Source organism: Mytilus edulis, chromosome 10 (assembly GCF_963676685.1).
Source record: "Mytilus edulis chromosome 10, xbMytEdul2.2, whole genome shotgun sequence".
NCBI classification, from domain to species: Eukaryota; Metazoa; Mollusca; class Bivalvia; order Mytilida; family Mytilidae; genus Mytilus; species Mytilus edulis.
This window is the reverse complement of record NC_092353.1, coordinates 5,965,600-5,985,000: the sequence shown is the minus strand read 5'-3', so window position 1 is coordinate 5,985,000 and position 19,401 is coordinate 5,965,600. Positions and strand designations below refer to the sequence as shown.

The 19,401-nt window shown below is 31.5% G+C and overlaps 1 protein-coding gene across 1 annotated transcript in view; it reads left to right on the top strand.

Moving 5' to 3' along the window:
- LOC139493236 (serine-rich adhesin for platelets-like) overlaps nucleotides 1–14,023 on the top strand; it is a 30,192-nt gene extending 16,169 nt beyond the window's left edge. The window contains exons 5-7 of the mRNA XM_071281462.1: nucleotides 1,131–2,358; nucleotides 2,776–2,814; nucleotides 10,465–14,023. Coding sequence (XP_071137563.1) covers nucleotides 1,131–2,358; nucleotides 2,776–2,814; nucleotides 10,465–10,490 — 1,293 coding nt within the window. The 3' untranslated portion in view covers nucleotides 10,491–14,023. The remainder of the gene's footprint in view (nucleotides 1–1,130; nucleotides 2,359–2,775; nucleotides 2,815–10,464) is intronic.
- The last annotated feature ends 5,378 nt before the right edge of the window (nucleotides 14,024–19,401 follow it).

The following is a 19,401-nucleotide window of genomic DNA, read 5'->3' as shown; positions in this document are numbered from 1 at the left end:
TCAAAATTGGAAATTTCAACAAGCATCTAATATTCTTACGCAAGAAAATAAACACTGATCTGCTAGCTTTATCTCTTCTACCGATTTAATAACTAGAATCATGCAAACAGACTTAAGAAAAAGGCATGTAAGTTCATCATACAAATATGACACTTTTTCTAGACATTCCAGATCGTGCAAAATACTTCGCTTAAAATTGTAACCTTGAAATTGTTGTTGTGCACTAAAAACCCCTATGGGAACTTTCAAAAGTTGGCGGGTATGTAACAAGCCTTATTATTTTTATGCTCCATTTATATGGGCATTATGTTTTCTGGTCTCTCCGTTCGTCCTGCTTCTGGTCGAGATAGTTTTTGATGAAGTTGAAATCCAATCAACTTGAAACTTAGTGCACATGTGTTCCTTATGATATGATCTTCTTAATTTTACTGCCAATTTAAAGATTTTACCTAATTTTCACAGTCCACTGAACATAGAAAATGATTGTACGGATGGGAAATCCATGTACTTATGACCTTTTCTTGTTTGAAGAAAAAAAAATACATCCTAACGATAATGGATCAAAGCAGCTTTTGTAGTAATTCAGGTTACCTTTTATTCACCTTCTTCCACCTCAGAGCTATCAGCTCTTTGATTAACATCCCTTGTTGTCACTATAACATGTATATATAACTTGTAACACTAAACAGGACTTGTCTCACTGCTTTATATCAAAGTAAGACAGGAAGTAGGGTACTACAATGTACTATAAACGTTTTGATGATGGAACATACTTTTAAACTATGTAGTAGTTGCTGTTATAATTAAAATCTATAAGTGACAGAGGGTATGCATAATCTTTACTATATCTCACTCTGCTATTGCTCTATTTATTATATATATAAGCTGCTATGATGAAATGAACTTGTAAGGAAATGTTAAATATTGACAGGCATACTCATTATGATATATATCAACACTTTCTTTTTAAAAAGTAGAAATTAGGGGTAAACAAGTGGGAAATATTCATCAAAGATTTCAAATAAATTCAGTATTCAGATAGTTCAATATCATTAATTAATTATACATTAAGATCTAGCTTCATACATGTAGAAAAAATCAGTATGTAAATTAATTTTATTTTATTATAGGTTTGTTACTCGAGGAGAGAGTTTGTTACTGGAGAGGCAAAGCAATGTATTAAATGTTCCTTTCTTTATGACCAATTTTACCGGCCAAGTAACCATAGTTACAGATCATTTCAAACATTCCCAGCCATACCAATTAGGGAAAATGAAGAGCTGAATCAAGAAATACCTTATTTTAGACTTGGGAATACTCGAGCTGTCCTTGATGGCAACCCAGCAGAAAGTGGCTATGCACATAACCAAACTATTAATTTAAGTAACCATCGTAGGAGAAATTTAGAACGCATAGGATCAGAAACAAATGATGGTTTTAATTCTTTGATGGCCAGTACCCCATCTAGTGGTTTTAACTCCTTGACAGTATATGATCCTGGCGCATTGGTAACATCAAATCGTAGAAATGATTTTCAGCTCATGTCAACAGTATCAAACAGAAGACCTACCATATCTTCTTCTGGTTATGAATCAGGAAGAGGAATAAGGCATGTTATATCAGGGTCATTTACCTTCTCCCTTGGACTTCAGGTGGAAAGAGACACAAACGAGGAACCAAATAACCAAGTAAACTATCCAATTCAACAAGATGAACCGGAACACTTGAGTGATCTAATGCCTTCTATTTCTGCAGGTGTTTCTGCGGAACTGAGCTGTATAGAAAGCGAACATGAAAACCCTGAGGGAAATGAGGCAGTTAATTACAACATCCAAATCAGTGAAATATGTCCATCTGTTGATCTATTTTTGCCTGAATCACCAAGACCAGTCCTAAGAACAGTACGTGATCATGATCTATTAGCATGTGCAAATCAGCAAGAGAATGAGAGCCAAACACTATTAGCCACAGTAGTATCATTACATAATATGACTGAATTAAAAGAAACAGAATCCAGTGGCAGTTCACAGTCTAGCATGCAAGCTTCTAGAAATATCAGTCTCCAAGCTGTTAGTCAGACTAGTGTATCACCTCATTATATACCGATATTAGATATAAACTTAGATTTGGAAAGTTCTAGACAGACTGGTGGAGAGAATGCAATTCATTTAATGATTCCTGTCTCTACAACTGATAATCAAGCAACTGGTAACACAAATGAGTCTACTGAAATTTCAGCATCACAAACCCAGTCAGCTATCCAGCCTGTTTCATCATCATCTGGGAGAATCAATGAGCATGCCCACAGGAATGGAAATTATTATGGGAGTTATAATCGACTACAGAATAACCAGTGCGGTGAGTATTTGATTAGTATAAATAGATACACATGCACTCATTAGCCATGAAAGCCAATATACATTATTTGGCCATGAAAGCTTTTCCTTGAATAGACAAGGGGTTTAGCCGTCTTTTACCTTGACTTCCTTTCAGCTCACAGGTCAGCGAAAATGTTAAGCTTACATTTACTCTTTATTTTAGTGAGGTTAGTACCTAGGCAGACTCAATATGAGACATTTGTGAATGCATATTACATATACTTAGTAACAGGAATAGTTGTATAACTTCCACAACTAACCTGTTTCCATGACAACTGCTCTAATACAACTGTAGGAATTTTTAAATAGCTATTTCTTATTACTTTTACTAAAATTTAGAAAATATTAGCACAATAAAATTAGTTCTATTTTACTTAAACTTCATCTTTTGTTTCAGTGGATGATGCTTTGTTTGGAGATGGTCAAGATACAAACAGTAAGTTTTGAAATGATCTTACTATAAAAAGCATGTAATTTTTTAAACACGTCTGTTACAGTCTTTTTAAAAAGTTTTAACCAATTGAAGTTTGTATCATACAATCAAACTGTTTTATAATAAACATTATTCATTTTGGAGATATGCCTTGAACATGATGCAGTCTTCAATATATATATGATGTAAGAAGTGTAATGGAAAGAATAATGCAGACACTTGCAAATCTTTTAGATATGAAATGCCTGTCTGTTTAATAATTTAAGATTTTCATGCAAAATGAAAACTGTATTAGTTGAAGTCAAAGTGACGGTCCATACCTGCCAATCTCCCCCCATTGAGCGAGAGACTCCCGCTCAAGTGGCAAAATTCTGGAAATCTCTGCTTGCCGGTACAATCCTTGAATGACCAGTCAACATTAATTACATTTTTTGTTCCTGAATTGATTAAACAATTTCTAGATTAAATACAAATTGAACAAAGAATCATAAAAGGATGGCAATTAAATGATTTTGTATGCCTTAGAACAAAAAAAGAAATTAACTTTTGAAAATCATTTAAAAGATCTATACTTCTATTCAAGGTTTGAATTGAAATTCATAACTACAGTTTATGAAATATGAATGTGCATAGAGTTATTGCACAATCTTTACAACAATGTAGAACATTTGAAACAGAGATATTATATTGAAAAGCTGTCCTGTTGGGATGCATATGTCAAAGATGATGAAAAAGAAAAGAATCAAACACACCTTAGGATGTAACCATATTTGAAGAAATAAAGTATATCTTTTAACTCAAATATGTGTTTTGTAGATGAATAAATAAAAAAGTCATATATTTCACTTGAAAATGTTGTTCGCGCAAAATCTCAGCTGAGGGGGAGATCTCCCTCTGAAGGTTTCAGAGGTTGGCAGGTATGTAGTGACCAGATTTAACTATACATTAAGTATTGATGGTTCAGGTAAAAATCCTTAGAAAAATCAAACACATATTTTATTTAATAACAAAAATATAAAGAAAACAAAACAAGTTTTATGTTAACAAATACATATCAGTATAAATACAAAGTCCTTGTAGATCAAAAAAAGTTATTTAGAGTTTTATTTTATCACCTTTTCCTAGTTTCTGCCTCAACTTACTTGTTGCCATGACCTTGATGATAATTTACACGAGTATTTTATGTCTTGCTGTACAGCATGGGTTTTTTTTTATTGATGAAGGCTGTGCAGTGACCTTTAGTTGCTGGCTTCTACAACATTTGGTTTCTAATTGAAGGGTTGTCACATTGGCAGTCATACCACATCTTCTCATTTCTATTTTACCAAAAGACAGTCATTATATCTTTTCAATATTTAAGTCAATACGTTCAATTTATAATAATTTCTTTTCCTTTTAATTATTTATAGAAGTTGTTATCAGTCCCTTTAATAAGGGTTTAAATGTCAAAGTTTGTGATTGGCTCATGTTGGAGGATTAATTTCTGGTAATCCGTACGAAAAACATGACACGTACTCCAGCTGGACAGTAGCCGTACTGAGAACCGTACCGTAATCATTTGGACTTTTCTTTGAATGTCTTATAATGGATAACCCGGCTGGACTTTCAGCGAAAGTAGCCGTAAACCGGCTCGAAATATTTAAATTAGCAGGAGTCCGGTTCAGAAAGTCCAGCTGGACTTTCATAAAAGTACGTCTGAAAAAATCCAGCCGGCATTTCTGGCAAAAATATGGCCTCGATAAAGTTCAGCTGGACTTTACAAAGTCCGGCTGAACATTAAGAAGTCCAGCTGAACTCATAAAAGTTCAGCTGGACTTCAAAAAGTTCTGTTTGACCTTTAAAGATGATCTCAGCAGGGGTTGATCCACAAAAAATTAGGGGGGGGGATTCCACCCCCTCAGAACCCTCCCTCTTGATTACTACTGCTTAGTTTTTCTTCAGATGGTGGATTCTTCTGATTTGATATGCATCCCTTGGTATAATCTGAAAATAAAAAAAAAAAACAGATGGCATTATGCATATACGTCGTACTGCTTATTTCTTCTTTTTTTTCTATTGTCTTGCTGACAAAATCAAGAAACAGGGAATTATGATGCTAAATGCTTACTCCTAAAAGTGTGTGGTTATAATTATCATGATTATATATTAAGACTAAATAAATTTAAAGTGCATATAAATGGAATAAAGTAAAGCTTTGAAAATCACTCAAACTGAAATATTTTGCATAATTAAGTATTTAATGTAGTTTTTTTAATTCTTTTTACTCTGACTTCAAAAATAAAAATTAAGCTATATATTTATAATGTTGTAATCATTTCATTAATATGTTGAAGAAAAAAGAGCATATCAGATTGTACTTACCAGAATATGCAATCCAAAATACATGCAAACAGCAATCTTCCTAAATTGAAATTGATGCCAGTCAGAAGGATCCATCTTCTCTAATATAATGTGAAAAGAACAAACATTTGCTTTACATCCAATGTAAAATTTCTCATTTTGTTTAAGAAAGAAGACACATCTTCTTGTTTATTCCAAATTCAAATTTTGTTGTATTGCAATACATGAGGTTGTTTGAGGAGCTGTGAAAAAATGTCTTCTTAATATGACTTCTTGCTTATGTCTTAATTTTGAATATGTGATATATTAAAAAAAAGAAAATCAATTATTAATTGGTTCAATTATGAAATGTTTAATAAAAGTGATAGTTATTGCAGATATATTTATTTAGAAATGTGTTATCCTTCAAATGGCCCCATGATCAACCTCTGTGTAGATGCTACTTCCTGTGACCTGTCCAGACTGAGGTTAATTGAAAACAGATGGCACTCTCTACAAGACTATAATACTGCTATTAAATCACTGTTATGGCTCAAGTTTCTACTTGATATTAATTTAAAGAATGATGATAATTATTTATTTTATGCATTCATCTAATTAAATATAAATATACTAGAAAATGTATAAATTTAACCTATTAATAGATGTAATTTTGCTAGGGGTTTTATTTCATGAAAAAGTAAAAATGTTAAATAATTGTTGAAAACATATTAACTGGGATATAATTCAATCAAAATTATATCACCTATATTAAAGGAGTAGGTCCGGTAAGACCCCTTTTTGGCCCCAAAATATAGCAGTTTTACAAAATTGTTAAAATGTAAACTTTTAAATATATATTGGACAGTAGAATGCTTCTGCTACATAAATATTGGTTGATTTTGGCAATACAATGCACATATATCGAGTACTAGCACCATTAAGTCACGCTAAATTACTAAAATCTTCACAATTCTATCATTTTAGCTAAATTTTAGACGGTTTTCGTGTAAAACGAAAGTGGCCGCATTCGTGTTCATCCTTTATATTGAAATGTAAGTTGTATTTTATGGTAATACATAACATATATAAAGATTTTGGATGAACACAGATGCGGCCACTTTCATTTTTGACAAAAACTATCTAAAAAGTGACATTTTTCGACATATTTGGTAGATTTTTCATATTTGAGCTTGAATCGGATCGTTTTCAATGACTAAATCAGTTAAAATCTTTCACATAAACTAATTGATTCAAATGAAATAGACACCTAAGTGTTCAAAAAGAGGTCAAATTCATTCGTCAGATGAACTTGAAATTTGAGGCCAAAATTGGTCCTTACCAGACCTACTCCTTTCAATTTTTCATTTACAGTCTATTTTAAATATTTTATAATGGAATTGAAAATTTTAGGGGAAAAGATCACATCTGATAGTTTGATCTTAAAGTATATTGTAAAAAAATATGATATCATTATTATAACTTGCAAATTTTCATTTATAACTCTTTTCCATTTTGAAAGAAATTGTTCCTTTCAAAGAACAGAATCCTAGTGACAAACTTTTTATTTCTGTAAGGGCAGATTTGGCTGATGAAAATTTTCTAAGTCTTAATTCCTGCTCATAAATGACTGTAAAATTTTCTAAGACAAAAATCCTGCTGATCATTGTACAGAAAGAATAATTTCCCTCAAAAGTCCAGCCGTATTTATTTTCTTGTCAGAATTACAAAAAGTGCGGTTGGACTTTTAAGAAAATACCGGCTGGCAAATAACCGAAGTATAAGAAAAAGTACGTGTACGGCTCAAGTCAGACTGGATTTTTCAAAGTCAGACTGGAATACGTCTCAAGTCCAGCTGAAGTCCAGTTGAACTCCTGTTGAAATTTTCGTACGGGTATAAATAAATAAGTCCATGGTATTTGGTATATAAACACGATAAAAGAGGGACGAAAGATACCAAAGGGACAGTCAAATTCATAAATCTAAAACAAACTGACAACGCCATGGCTAAAAATAAAAAAGACAAACAGAAAAACAATAGGACACACGACACAACATAGAAAACTAAAGAATAAACAACACGAACCCCACTAAAAACTAGGGGTGATCTCAGGTGCTCCGGAAGGGTAAGCAGATCCTGCTCCACATGTGGCACCCGTCGTGTTGCTTAAGTGATTACAAATCCGGTAAAAAGTCTAATTCGGTAGGTCATATTCATGAAAGGGAAGGGGATTGTAGTTACGACGTAAGGAACATATCCGATATCATTTGTGAAACGGTTATTCCATAACGGTCAACCAACTCGTGATGGCGTCCGTAAAATTTACGAAGGGATGATTTCAACTTCACCATTTGGAACTCTTGGTTTAATAGCTTCCTTGTGAGCAGCAAACCTCTATCAAGAAAATCATGATAGGAAATGCAAGCACGGGAATATCGTATCAATTGGGAGATATATACCCCGTATGCAGGTGCTGCTGGAATGTTGCTACTTAGAAATGGAAAGTTCACAATTAGAAAGCTGAAATCATCTCTTTTGTCGTAAAGTTTTGTTTTCAACCGACCCTCATTGTCAATTTCTAGATGTAAGTCAAGATATGAAGCCGACTTAACTGTATCTGTAGTATCCTTTATCTCTAGTTCGATTGGATAGATGCGTTCCACATAGTCACCAAATTTTGAATTGTTTAGTGAAAGAACATCATCTATATAGCGGAAAGTAGAGTTAAAGGATATTGCTAACTTCTTATCTTTCTTCCTAAGAAGTTCCTGCATGAAGTCAGCCTCATAATAATAAAGAAACAAGTCGGCGAGTAGAGGGGCACAGTTTGTTCCCATTGGAATGCCGACAGTCTGTTGAAAAACACGTCCTCCGAACGTAACAAATATGTTGTCAATCAAGAAATCAAGCATCTTGATAATATCAGTTTCAGAGAATTTTTTGTTTGAATCAGAGTGATTCTTTACAAAGTAGGATTTATCCCTCCCTAAGACAAGATACTTGTATCTACGTTGGCCATTCTTTTTTATGAAGCAAAGTAATATCAACTCTTTCAATTTGTCTTTTAGTTTGGAATGTGGAATACTTTTGTACAGGGTAGAAAAGTCAAATGTTTTAATACTGTTACAAGATGAAAGAGAGTTAGATTGTATGTACTCTAAAAGATCTTTTGAATTTTTAAGTATCCACATCTGATTCACGCCACCTCTAGAATAGGCAGTTTCACAATAACTTTGAAGCCCGTCTTTGATTGCTGATAAAATAGATGTTAATAATTTAGAAAGAGGTTTCGTGGAGCACTTGGAAGACCCAGCAATATACCATTGTTTGTAAGGACACTTATGTAGTTTAGGTATCCAATACAGTGATGGAAGATCCAGTTCTTCATCTTTGGTTGAAATTCCAAAGGAACATAGAACAGACCTATGATTATCCAGGATTTCCTCTTTGGTAAGTGTCGTGAGGGTATATGTTGAGTTACCAAGTGAATTGTCAATACCTAATTCGTTTATCAAGCAGTTGATGTAGTGACTTTTACACACAAAAACGATGTTATTTGGGGCTTTATCTGCAGGGACAACAACATATTTGTCATGGAGGTCGGATAGGTGTTTTGCAACATTTGGGTCTTTAAAGATTGACGTAGCATGGTTATTGATGGACCCATTCAGTTTCTTAATTTTGATTTGTATCAACGACCTCACTGCCTTAATCCATTCGGAAAGAGTGTCTACGTCTTCCTTCTCGCGCTTAGCCCATTGCCTGGCATAATCCTCGACTGAATCCATCAAAATTTTAAAGTTGTATTTCCAATTGATGGATTTAGGCTCACGATATTTGGGACCTTTCGATAACACATTTCGTAGAGAAGTGTTATTAACAATGTTAAGGTCACCGGTAATAAAGTTCTAGTTGTATCAGCATTTAAACATCATATACAGTACATATTTCTTTTTCTAAGTGGAGTTAATTTTTGACAATAATAGATCAACCATATTAATGTTTATAAAGCAATATTATTCTAAAAAAAAATTAAAAAATATAATTTCATTTTTTTGGGACAAGGATTTCTTCAAATATATATACCAGGAACTTTTAGTAATAAATTATATCTTAACTATAAAAGATACTTCATTACATTGAACAAGGTTTATAAAATGGAAAAAAATCAGCAAATACTATCACATGAGTGTTTATCAAAATGAAGTTAAATTTAGAATGGAAATGGGGTATGTGTCAAGGAGACTACAACCTGACCATAGAGCAGACAACAGCTGAAGTCCACCAACGGTTCTTCAATGAAGCGAGAAATTCCCGCATCCAGAGGCCTCCTTCAGATGGCCCCTAAACAAATATATATACTAGTTCAGTGATAATGAACTTCATACTAAACTTACAATTATACAAAAGAAACTAAAATTAAAAAAGTTACAAGACTAACAAAGGTCAGAGGCTCCTCACTTGGGATAGGTGCAAAGAAAAAGTGCATATTTGCAATATTAGTTATGTAAGATCAAATTATCAAGAAGGATAAACAGCTTACTGTTAAAAACAGAAGAACTAAATGATTACACAAAATAGATTCCTTCTATTCAGTGTGATGTTAAAGTAATGTAATGTCATTCTCATATCAACATGTACTCCCTATGAATGAAAGAGATTTATTACATATGTGTCTGTATCAGATCATTTGCTTATTGGTAGAAATAAGTGGACTGGAGCTGTGCCGGCGGGGATTATTTTCCCTGGTACCGCCACGGAAGCCAGATTGGTTCAGGCTAGATGAACGAAAAGCAAATGGGAACCCCCCTTTTTTATACATTGCTTTATTATTATTTTTTTTATACTTTATACTCGCTTGTATATTCTTTGGTTATCTTACAAAATTACTCTTTTTCTTGCGCCCACCAGAAGCGTTGAGTAATGGTCAATTTTGACAGATCAACGTAGAATGTAGATGTAGATGTATCTTATGAGGATGTTGGCATATAACTAGATGCTAAAAAAAATCTTTATCAAATAGTAGAGTAATTTTCATCATAGGATTGCCTATATGTATTTCATATGTATTGGAACTGAGGTAATCTATTTTTTATCAGTGTCTCTTTAAATTATTGTCAGTGTATAAGGCTGAAAATGTGTATAAATGTAAATAAGTTTGATTGGTAAATATCCAAATATTCACCAAAATTGAAAATGACAACTATTAACAAGTGTGAATTAGGATGTAAACAACTATATTTATATGGTATAGTAGGAGTAATCTGTATTAATTCTATGGTTATTATTTGTAGTTTCTAAAATAAGTTGATTATCTTATATTATACTTTCAGCTGATAAAGATACAGTTGACCACTGAGACGAATGTTCATATTGTGACTTATTAGTTTGACCTTCCACAACTTAACTGAAAGTTTTACAGCTGCTTAGTATTAAGGAAACAAAATGTACTTTCAATACTTTTATATGATTCAAATATACATGAAATATCTTGAGTTTTATTTTAACAACAAAATTATGATTTTGTAAGGACCTTTTTACATGATAGCGGTGTACTAACTTTCAACATTTAAAATAAGCTTGATGCATTAAATAAATTTGATTGAGAGGAAAAAATTGTTCACCAATGTATTTTTAGATTTCTCATGCATATTTCTTATCTTGGTTAACACATAATAATAATTAAGTAGGTTAATAGTTACTTTAAAACATTATGTAACCATTCTTAAACCAATCAAAACACACTTTTTAAAATTGTAAGTATAAAAAACTTTTGGTCTGATTTGACTATGACCTGATAAAGGTGATAAAGATTTTTCTGTTTTGGTATTTCTAGTAAAAAAGGTCAATTTCAAGAATATTTTGAAAATTTTAAAACATCTTCTAAATCCAAAACAGTATTTTGCCTGTAAATAATTAAACACAGAACATGATTCTTGTTTTGATATAAAAAAAGGAAATATGTTATGATTGCCAATGAGACAACTCTCCACAAGAGACAAAATTAACAATTATAGATTATTGTACGGACTTCAACAAAGATTTAAGCCCACACTACATAGTCAGCTATATAAAAAGCCCAGAAAAGACAAATGTAAAACAATTCAAATGAGAAACTAATTGCCTAAATTATGTACAAAAAATTATATTTATTTTACCTTTTATAATTTTTCAACGTTTGCATGACAAATAATTAGATTGTATACGTAATTGTTTAGATTTTATAGAATATAATGTCATTTAATGGCTTTATGTTATTGATAATCAAAAAGAATAACTCAATCCAAGTCTGCAATATTTTATTAAAAGATTTGACTCCTATATCTGAATATCATTTCTTTTCTACAATGTTGTACAACAATTGTGAATATTTTCCTTGATGAGTGTTCAATATTTCTATATTTATAGGAAGTGGTATAACCATGCTGAGCCTGGCTTACATTTTTCTAATGCAACTATATATTTTGAGTTTTGTTTTCATCAGCTTGTCATTTTAAAGTTTTTAAAGTGATCAGGTATCAAAATTGGTTTGTGTAGATGTATGAAAAGATGTTTAGTCCTAACTATTTTGTTAGTATTACACTGTAATAGGTTTTACAATTTTAATGTGAAACATTGCTATTAATAAAATCATGTACTTTTAATTCTAATACTGTTTTATATCAGTAAATTTATTTATTTTTAAATTGTCCTTTTTTCACCTTTATAGAAAATAGATAACAGGGATTAATAAGAGACTTTTTTTTTGTTATTGATATCATTATTTTTTTTAGATTACTTTGACATGCACTTTATCTCTATTTATTCAAATCCAGTTAAGTTCTATTATTACATGACTTTTTAACCCAGTTGCAGCTATCTAGGGCCCTGTTTGAACAATTTATTATGTAAAAAACTTCTGAAAGAGAAATCTTTTTACCTTGGACTCAAACAAAGCATTTTTATTATATTGATATGTGATTTAAAAGATCATTATCTATCAATTTTCAAAGTGTTTGCTCTTCTAATCCTTTTCTTTCCTTTGCCTGTTACTGATGACCTTTTAATTTGTTTGTACAAGACCTGACCTTAATCATAATAAAACGAATGTTTTTCTCCAATTTGGCTAGACACTGATTAGTGTATTTATCAATGTGACTGAATTGTATTGAAATATGTATAATTATCTCTATACCTTTGGAATTTGGGTTGTGAGAATAAAGATATATAACGTGACAGTACCCAAATTGCACCTATATTGACAGTTTATTCACCTACATTTTTTTATAATAAAGACAAAAAATTCCATTCTGTGTTATTTTGTAGCCGTATCCTTCTTTATTATATAGGTACACCAATTTGATTTTTAATCCCTATTGAGTTATAGAAAAATGGGTTTAAATCGACCTCCAAACTATCCATAATTCTGTAATGAGGAATACCCAAATTGCTTCCATGCTTAAATCCGTATCGACAAAAGTCGAATAACAGAGCTTTCGTTTCGAACAATTGGATATTAGCCCATGCTTACTCTTCATTTTTTAAGAAATGGATGCTTGTAACATACTGTATTTGCTAATTTTAAAAAGATGACGTTTTGATGACGTCGCATGGCGACGTTTTTGTACAGTTTACCTTTTCAGAAAACACTTCATCTGTAGATAAATACTGTGAACGTTTTGTGTAAATCTAAATATATTTACCTATGTTGAAAGACGTGCATAGTATCAAATCATAAAATTACAAATTGTTTAGTCTCTAGGAAATCTTACAAGATTTCCACTGCTATTTTTACTAAAAAGATGCAATCGTGGTTCTTTGTGCAATTTGCACTTGGGTACTGTGAGTGAGTGAGTGTTACGTTATAATGATATTTTGTATTTGTTGATATAATTGTTATTTTTTTTTTACAATTTTAAAGTATTTTTGTACATATCTTCAGCAGACATATTACATTGTACATATTTTCTACTTTCATATATTAATAACTCGACTTTTCTTATTCTATATTTAATTTGAATACATAAGTTTTGATCAATTGTTCAAATAATCAAGTTCGAACTTATAATGCACATGCTGAAAATATTTTTTAACTAAAACATTTGGATATATTACATATGTGTTTTCATCAAATTTTCACAAAGTTGCAGTTAAAAAAAATCTTGAAAGGGTCAAAATTATGATATAGTGAACTCCTTTGTGTGTGTCTCTTATAATGTTTATTTCATTTAACCCACTGATTTTTTGTTAAAACATTTTTTTTTATTACAAGAAAAAGCTTTGTCAGTTTTAATTTGTATAGTTGAAGAATTGTGTGCTTGATATATGGGTTCATCTTGAAGCTGTTTATTAGTTGCCTGCAACATATTTCAGATGACTGTTTAAAAAAATTGTTTTTTAATATCTAAAGTTCTATTAGAACAAGTTCTTTTCCCAACTGAATCTCTTAAAATTGATTCCTAAAGAATGTCTTTGGCAGTGTTGTTCATTACCAATTTACCAATGTCTCACTAGGACAGTCATTATTGCAAAGCAGTCTTCTTTGGGTTTTTTTTCGTATAAATTTGTTTTCTGATGAAAACATGTTTAAATGTTTACTGCATCAATAATTTCACATCTTACAGTGAATGATAAAAATGGCTTAAAACAAACATTTGGTCATGAGATATTTATCAAAGAAAAATATATTTTATTTAGATTTCCCACCTTTATAAGAGGATATGTCTGCTTTATGTTTTAAGGTCAAACAGTTTCAGATGAGATTACAACAAACACTTTTTGTTTCACATTCCCAAAGTATGAAGTATTATATGACTAGTCTTATCGACTGTGATAATACATGTACAGATGCAAATCTGTTATAGAATGTTTATAAATGATAATGAATGAAATAAAAGAATATAAATACATTTATCAGTTTTTATGAAATGTGTTTCAACTATGTTTTGTCCAATACGTTTGAGTCTTTGACATTTTTATGTTTAAAAACGAATGTTGAAGGTGAGCATGTTGTCAAGTTGTTTTGAAGATTAAAGAAATTGTATTCATTGTTGCTAATTATAATATTGAGCATTCTGTGAGTTCATTTATTATCATGGGTTCATTTTGGTTGGTACCACAGGTGATATAGTATTTATCAGTTTAGTAGTCAGTGATCCAGTTCTGACATAATTTTTAACATACTTCTACTAAAATTCTCTATTTAAATACTAAGGTTTCACCTCATTAATGCAAAATTGATCTTAGATGAATTTCAGAAATTCAAATTCAGAAAACACTTTGAAGCACGAAATTTCTAAAGTATTATTTTTGTTTTGCACCATTTATCATGGATTGGAGACGAGTTTTATTTTTGGAGATACTTGATTTTAGTGTCACATTATTTATATAAGAATATAGGATATATATCCATAAAAAGGACCCAATAGATAATTATGAATCCACAGCATATTCCATGTGCATATAGGTGAATGACATCAGTTTACATTACATACAAAATGTTGCAATATGTCATTTAACATTAAAAACTGCATGAGGTTTTCATATGACTGTTAAATATTTGTGGTTGTAAAAATATATGACGTTGTCATCAATGTCATTGTTTTCCGAAGTCATTTGGTAATAAGACAATAACTGGAGCACAGTAAAATTGTATGACAAGGTTCCATACCATAATAAGGTAAGGTTGTGATTGATTTATGGGGTTTATGGCCCAAACCTTTAAGGAATTATGGGGGGGGGTGTCCTTACAATAATGATGGTATAAGTCTATGGATCTTTATGACATTGTACAAACTTCCATACCATTCATGGCCATAATACAAGTCCTGTCTTAGGGAGGGATGATTCCTCCTTTCTAAAAAATCACTCTGATTCAAACCAAAAGCATCTCTGAAACTGACATTATCGAGACAAAATTGAGAATGGAAATAGGGAATGTGTCCAACAGTCAACAACCCGACCAAAGAGCAGAAAACAGCCGACGGCCACCAATGGATCTACAATACAACAGTCATATCGCGCACCCGGAGGCGTGCTTCAGTTGGGCCCTAAACACAAATGTCTACTAGGGCAGTGATTATGGACATCATACTTGACTCCGAAATATATGAATGAACTAAAATTAAAAATCATACATAACTAACAACTGACAGAGGCTCCTGACTTGGGACAGACGAATAAATGCAGCGGGGTTAAACCTTTTTTTTAGATCACATCCCTCCCTCTATACCTCTAGCAAATATAAAAAAAAAACCACAAATACCCACCGTAAAACTCCGTTTTAAAGAAGTCCGAGTCTGGTGTCAGAATAAGTAACAAAACAAAAACAAACAAAACGACAATAATACATAAATTAACAAAGAACTACTAGCAGATACTGATATACCAACTAAAGACCTCAATTAAACTGATTGAAAGATAATGTCTTCATCATATGAATATCAATATAAAAAAGAAGATGTGGTATGATTGCCAATGAGACAACTATCCACAAAAGACCAAAATGACACAGACATTAACAACTATAGGTCACTGTACGGCCTTCAACAATGAGCAAAGCCCATACCGCATAGTCAGCTATAAAAGGTCCCTCCCGTTAGGAGTTTAGTATCGTACTATCATTAAATATTAAAGAGCAGAACCAACATCATGCCAACAACTGGTTTCAGAATAAATGTGTTTGCAAAGACCCTATAAGTGAATAAATATTAAAGCCAAAATATGCCATCTTTAATGACATTAAAGCAGTATCGTAACAATATCCCTTCTTAATAAGTCTGTTAAAACTTTAAAAGGTTTGGTTAGCTTTTGAGGTAAATGCCGACATATTACCAGCCAACTAGTCAGTACTTCAGTACTGGCATGGAAATACGGATTGTTTTGTGTTATTAAAATTTGCTGTTACTAAATGTTAGAAATTATTATAAATTGAGGAATGTTTCTCCCTCATGCAAAGCTCTGATTCCTTTCACGGATTTGGCTATGCTTTTTGGACCTTTTGGATTAATGCTCTTCATCTTTTATATAAGCTTTGGATTTCAAATATTTTGGCCACGAGCATCACTGAAGAGACATGTTTTGTCGAAATGCGCATCTGGTGCAGGAAAATTGGTACCGTTAATGTTATAACAATAAAACATAGGATGTGAAATACCTACACGTATACGATGTCACCATGTTAATTTATATTTACGAATAATGTCATTGTACCGATGGTAAATTCAGTAAATGTTTTGACTAGTTTGTGTATCGAGAAGCCTGGTGTAATGATTTTTCAGTAATACATGGATTTCCTTTCGCTAAAATCTAATACGTTGTTACATACACGAGCGAATCGTTAAGTTTGAGATATATATAAACACCATAAGATTGTAACAATGGAACGTCATCATCTAAAAATGGATAACTAACAAAAGGAAATGAAAAATCATGTCTTTTATCAAAACTTTTGCTATTAAGCTTCCCGTTAATGATACAGATATTAAGATCCAAGCTTAAGAAAGGGCAGTGTTCATTGTTAGTATTAGCTTTATTTTAAAGTTAGTTCAACAGAATACATATCTTTAGTGTACATGTACACTCTGGCGTCGTCATAATTGAGAGCCAATATATCATCCAAATATATAAAGGTATTATTTATTTTTGTATCAGATGTTGTTTCGATTTTAGTCATACATTGTAACTCATAACAATACAGAAACAGGTCTGCAACAAGTGGTGCGCAGTAAGTCTCTATTTGAATTCCGATAACCTGACATTCTACGGAATCTTCGAAATTGTTATCTAGTAAAAATCAAGGTCAGTATCACAGCATCATGTACAATTATCATAGAAGATGCTTGGTTTATTGATTGACAATTTATATGTTACGTTTGGAGGACGTGTTTGTCAACAAACAATTCGCATTCCCACGGGAACCAACTTTGTTCTTCATCTTAAGAAGAACGATAAGATGTTACATGTAGCAGTAACTTTTAACTTAATTTTCCACTAAACGAATAAATGTAAAAGTTGGTTAATATGATGCATCTATACTATCGAACTTGAGACAAAGAATACAATAGATTAAGTCTGCCTCATATCTAGACTTGTATCTAGAAATTGACAATGATAGTCGTTAGAAGAAAAAAGAATTATGACAAAATTCCAAACTGTTCACTTTCCATTTCTTTGTAACAATATTCAAGCAGCGGCTGCAAACGGATTATATATATCCTAGTTAAGAGAATATTCCAGGGCTTGTATTTCGTATCAAAATTTCCTTTACAGAAGGTATCTGCTTACAATGTAGCTATGAAGCCATAGTTCCAAGTTTGTACAAACATGAGCAATACGACTAGTGCCACAAGTGGAGCAGAATCTGCATACCCTTCCGGAGCACCTGAGTTCCTTCCATTTTTTGGTGGAGATCGTGTTGCTCAGTCTTTAGTTTTCTATGTTGTGAACTGTGCTGTCTATTTCTTTTTCGACTTGTGAGTTTGATTATCTCTTTCACATCTTTCGTCTCTCCTTTTTGTTTTAAATGTAATGTGATATTCCGTTTGAAAATTATCGTCAAACTTCCAAAATAGATAGAGTACACATATCCAGGCTTGGGGCATTACATTACAATTACTTTGTGATTCGTCCATTACAATTACAATTACTATTACATTTTTTCTCACATGTAATGCATTACATTACACATTACTAATTCAATATAAAAACTAGATACAATTCAAAAACAGATTTTATAAGAATTTGATACAGTGTTTATATGGTTTACTTTTATAAATTGTGACCTTGATGGAGAGTTGTCTAATTGGCACTCATGTCACATCTCCCTATGTCTATTAAGTGACATAGACTTCAAATACTGGTCAATTAACATTGCACTTTATCATCATAAGTGTTTCAAACGTTCTGTCATTAAGATAACAACGATCAGGTATGTACACCTTTCCGGCAAAACTTAAAAGCCTTTCTACAGGAACTGATGTAGAGGAAATGGCTAAATACTTAATGATAGCTGTATTGGCCAAAGAAAAAAGGCGCACTGAATTTGATTTCCAGTGGATTAATTGATATTTCTTTACATGGCTCAGACAAGTAAATGTCAACATCATGTACTGCACCAGACCTGTGTCTACTCTTTGATGGGGTAGTGAGTGGCATAAAACTAAAAAAGTCATTAAAGGTTTATCTTGTTAAATGCCTAAAGGCTCTGTGAGGACATACGAAAGTTGAGAAGATTTGATTGCAATAAAACATTTTGATATTAATTAGGTGAAATCACATTACAGACAGGACCTAAACCGCAGTTTGGTTTAACTGCAATATTTTAGAGGATGAAAAACATGTACTCTTAAATTGTCCGTTGTATGAAGATTTAAGACATGCTCTTTTTATTGATATATTGTGTCATAATGATATGTTTTTAAACTTGTCTTATGAAGAAAAATTTATCTATATGTTTAAAAATATCAATATTTGTAATATTGTTGCCAAAACCTGCAATAACATTTTAACAAGAAGAAACAGTATTTCATATCATTAACTACTATATTTGTAGTATTTTATAAAATGAATAAGTATTATATGTATTTTAATAGTCTCATAATTCTTTTAAGAATGGCACATACATATATTTAATTGTTTTTAACTATGTTTACTGTATAATTAATTTTATAATTGTATCTTGTTTTAATCATGTTGTATATACATCTTCATATTTTTTCCATTCATCTTTACTTTTGTTTAACAATTTTTTGTTGAAGATTTTTCATTGACAATCAAACAACCAAACACCAAACTATTCCCAAATATCATTTTATACTAATATCAGAAACCAAGATCAAGACTTGATCATTTTCATCATTTAATATTTCTTACCTTAAGATGTGTTTTAAAATTTGATGCAATTTATATAATACAGTAACTAACTGTGACAATCATTTTTTTTCAATATTTTCTTTTGTTTTTGACAATATTTCATTTTCATTTTACAATTTTTTTCAATTTTCTGTATTTTACCAATTTGTAATGAAAAGTAATGCACAGTAATGGAGGCATTACATTGATTTTAACTAAAGAAATCATTACATTACATGTAATTGTAATGTAGAAAATGTGCATTACAAATTACTTAGCATTACATCAAAAAGATGTAATATTACAATGCATTACAAATACAAATTACCATTACCCCAGGCTTGCACATATATCTTCGTACCTTTGATAACTATCAACTATATCCGTATCTTTTTTTTTCCATTCATACTATTACAATCTCGTACTACGTCAACTTGTAC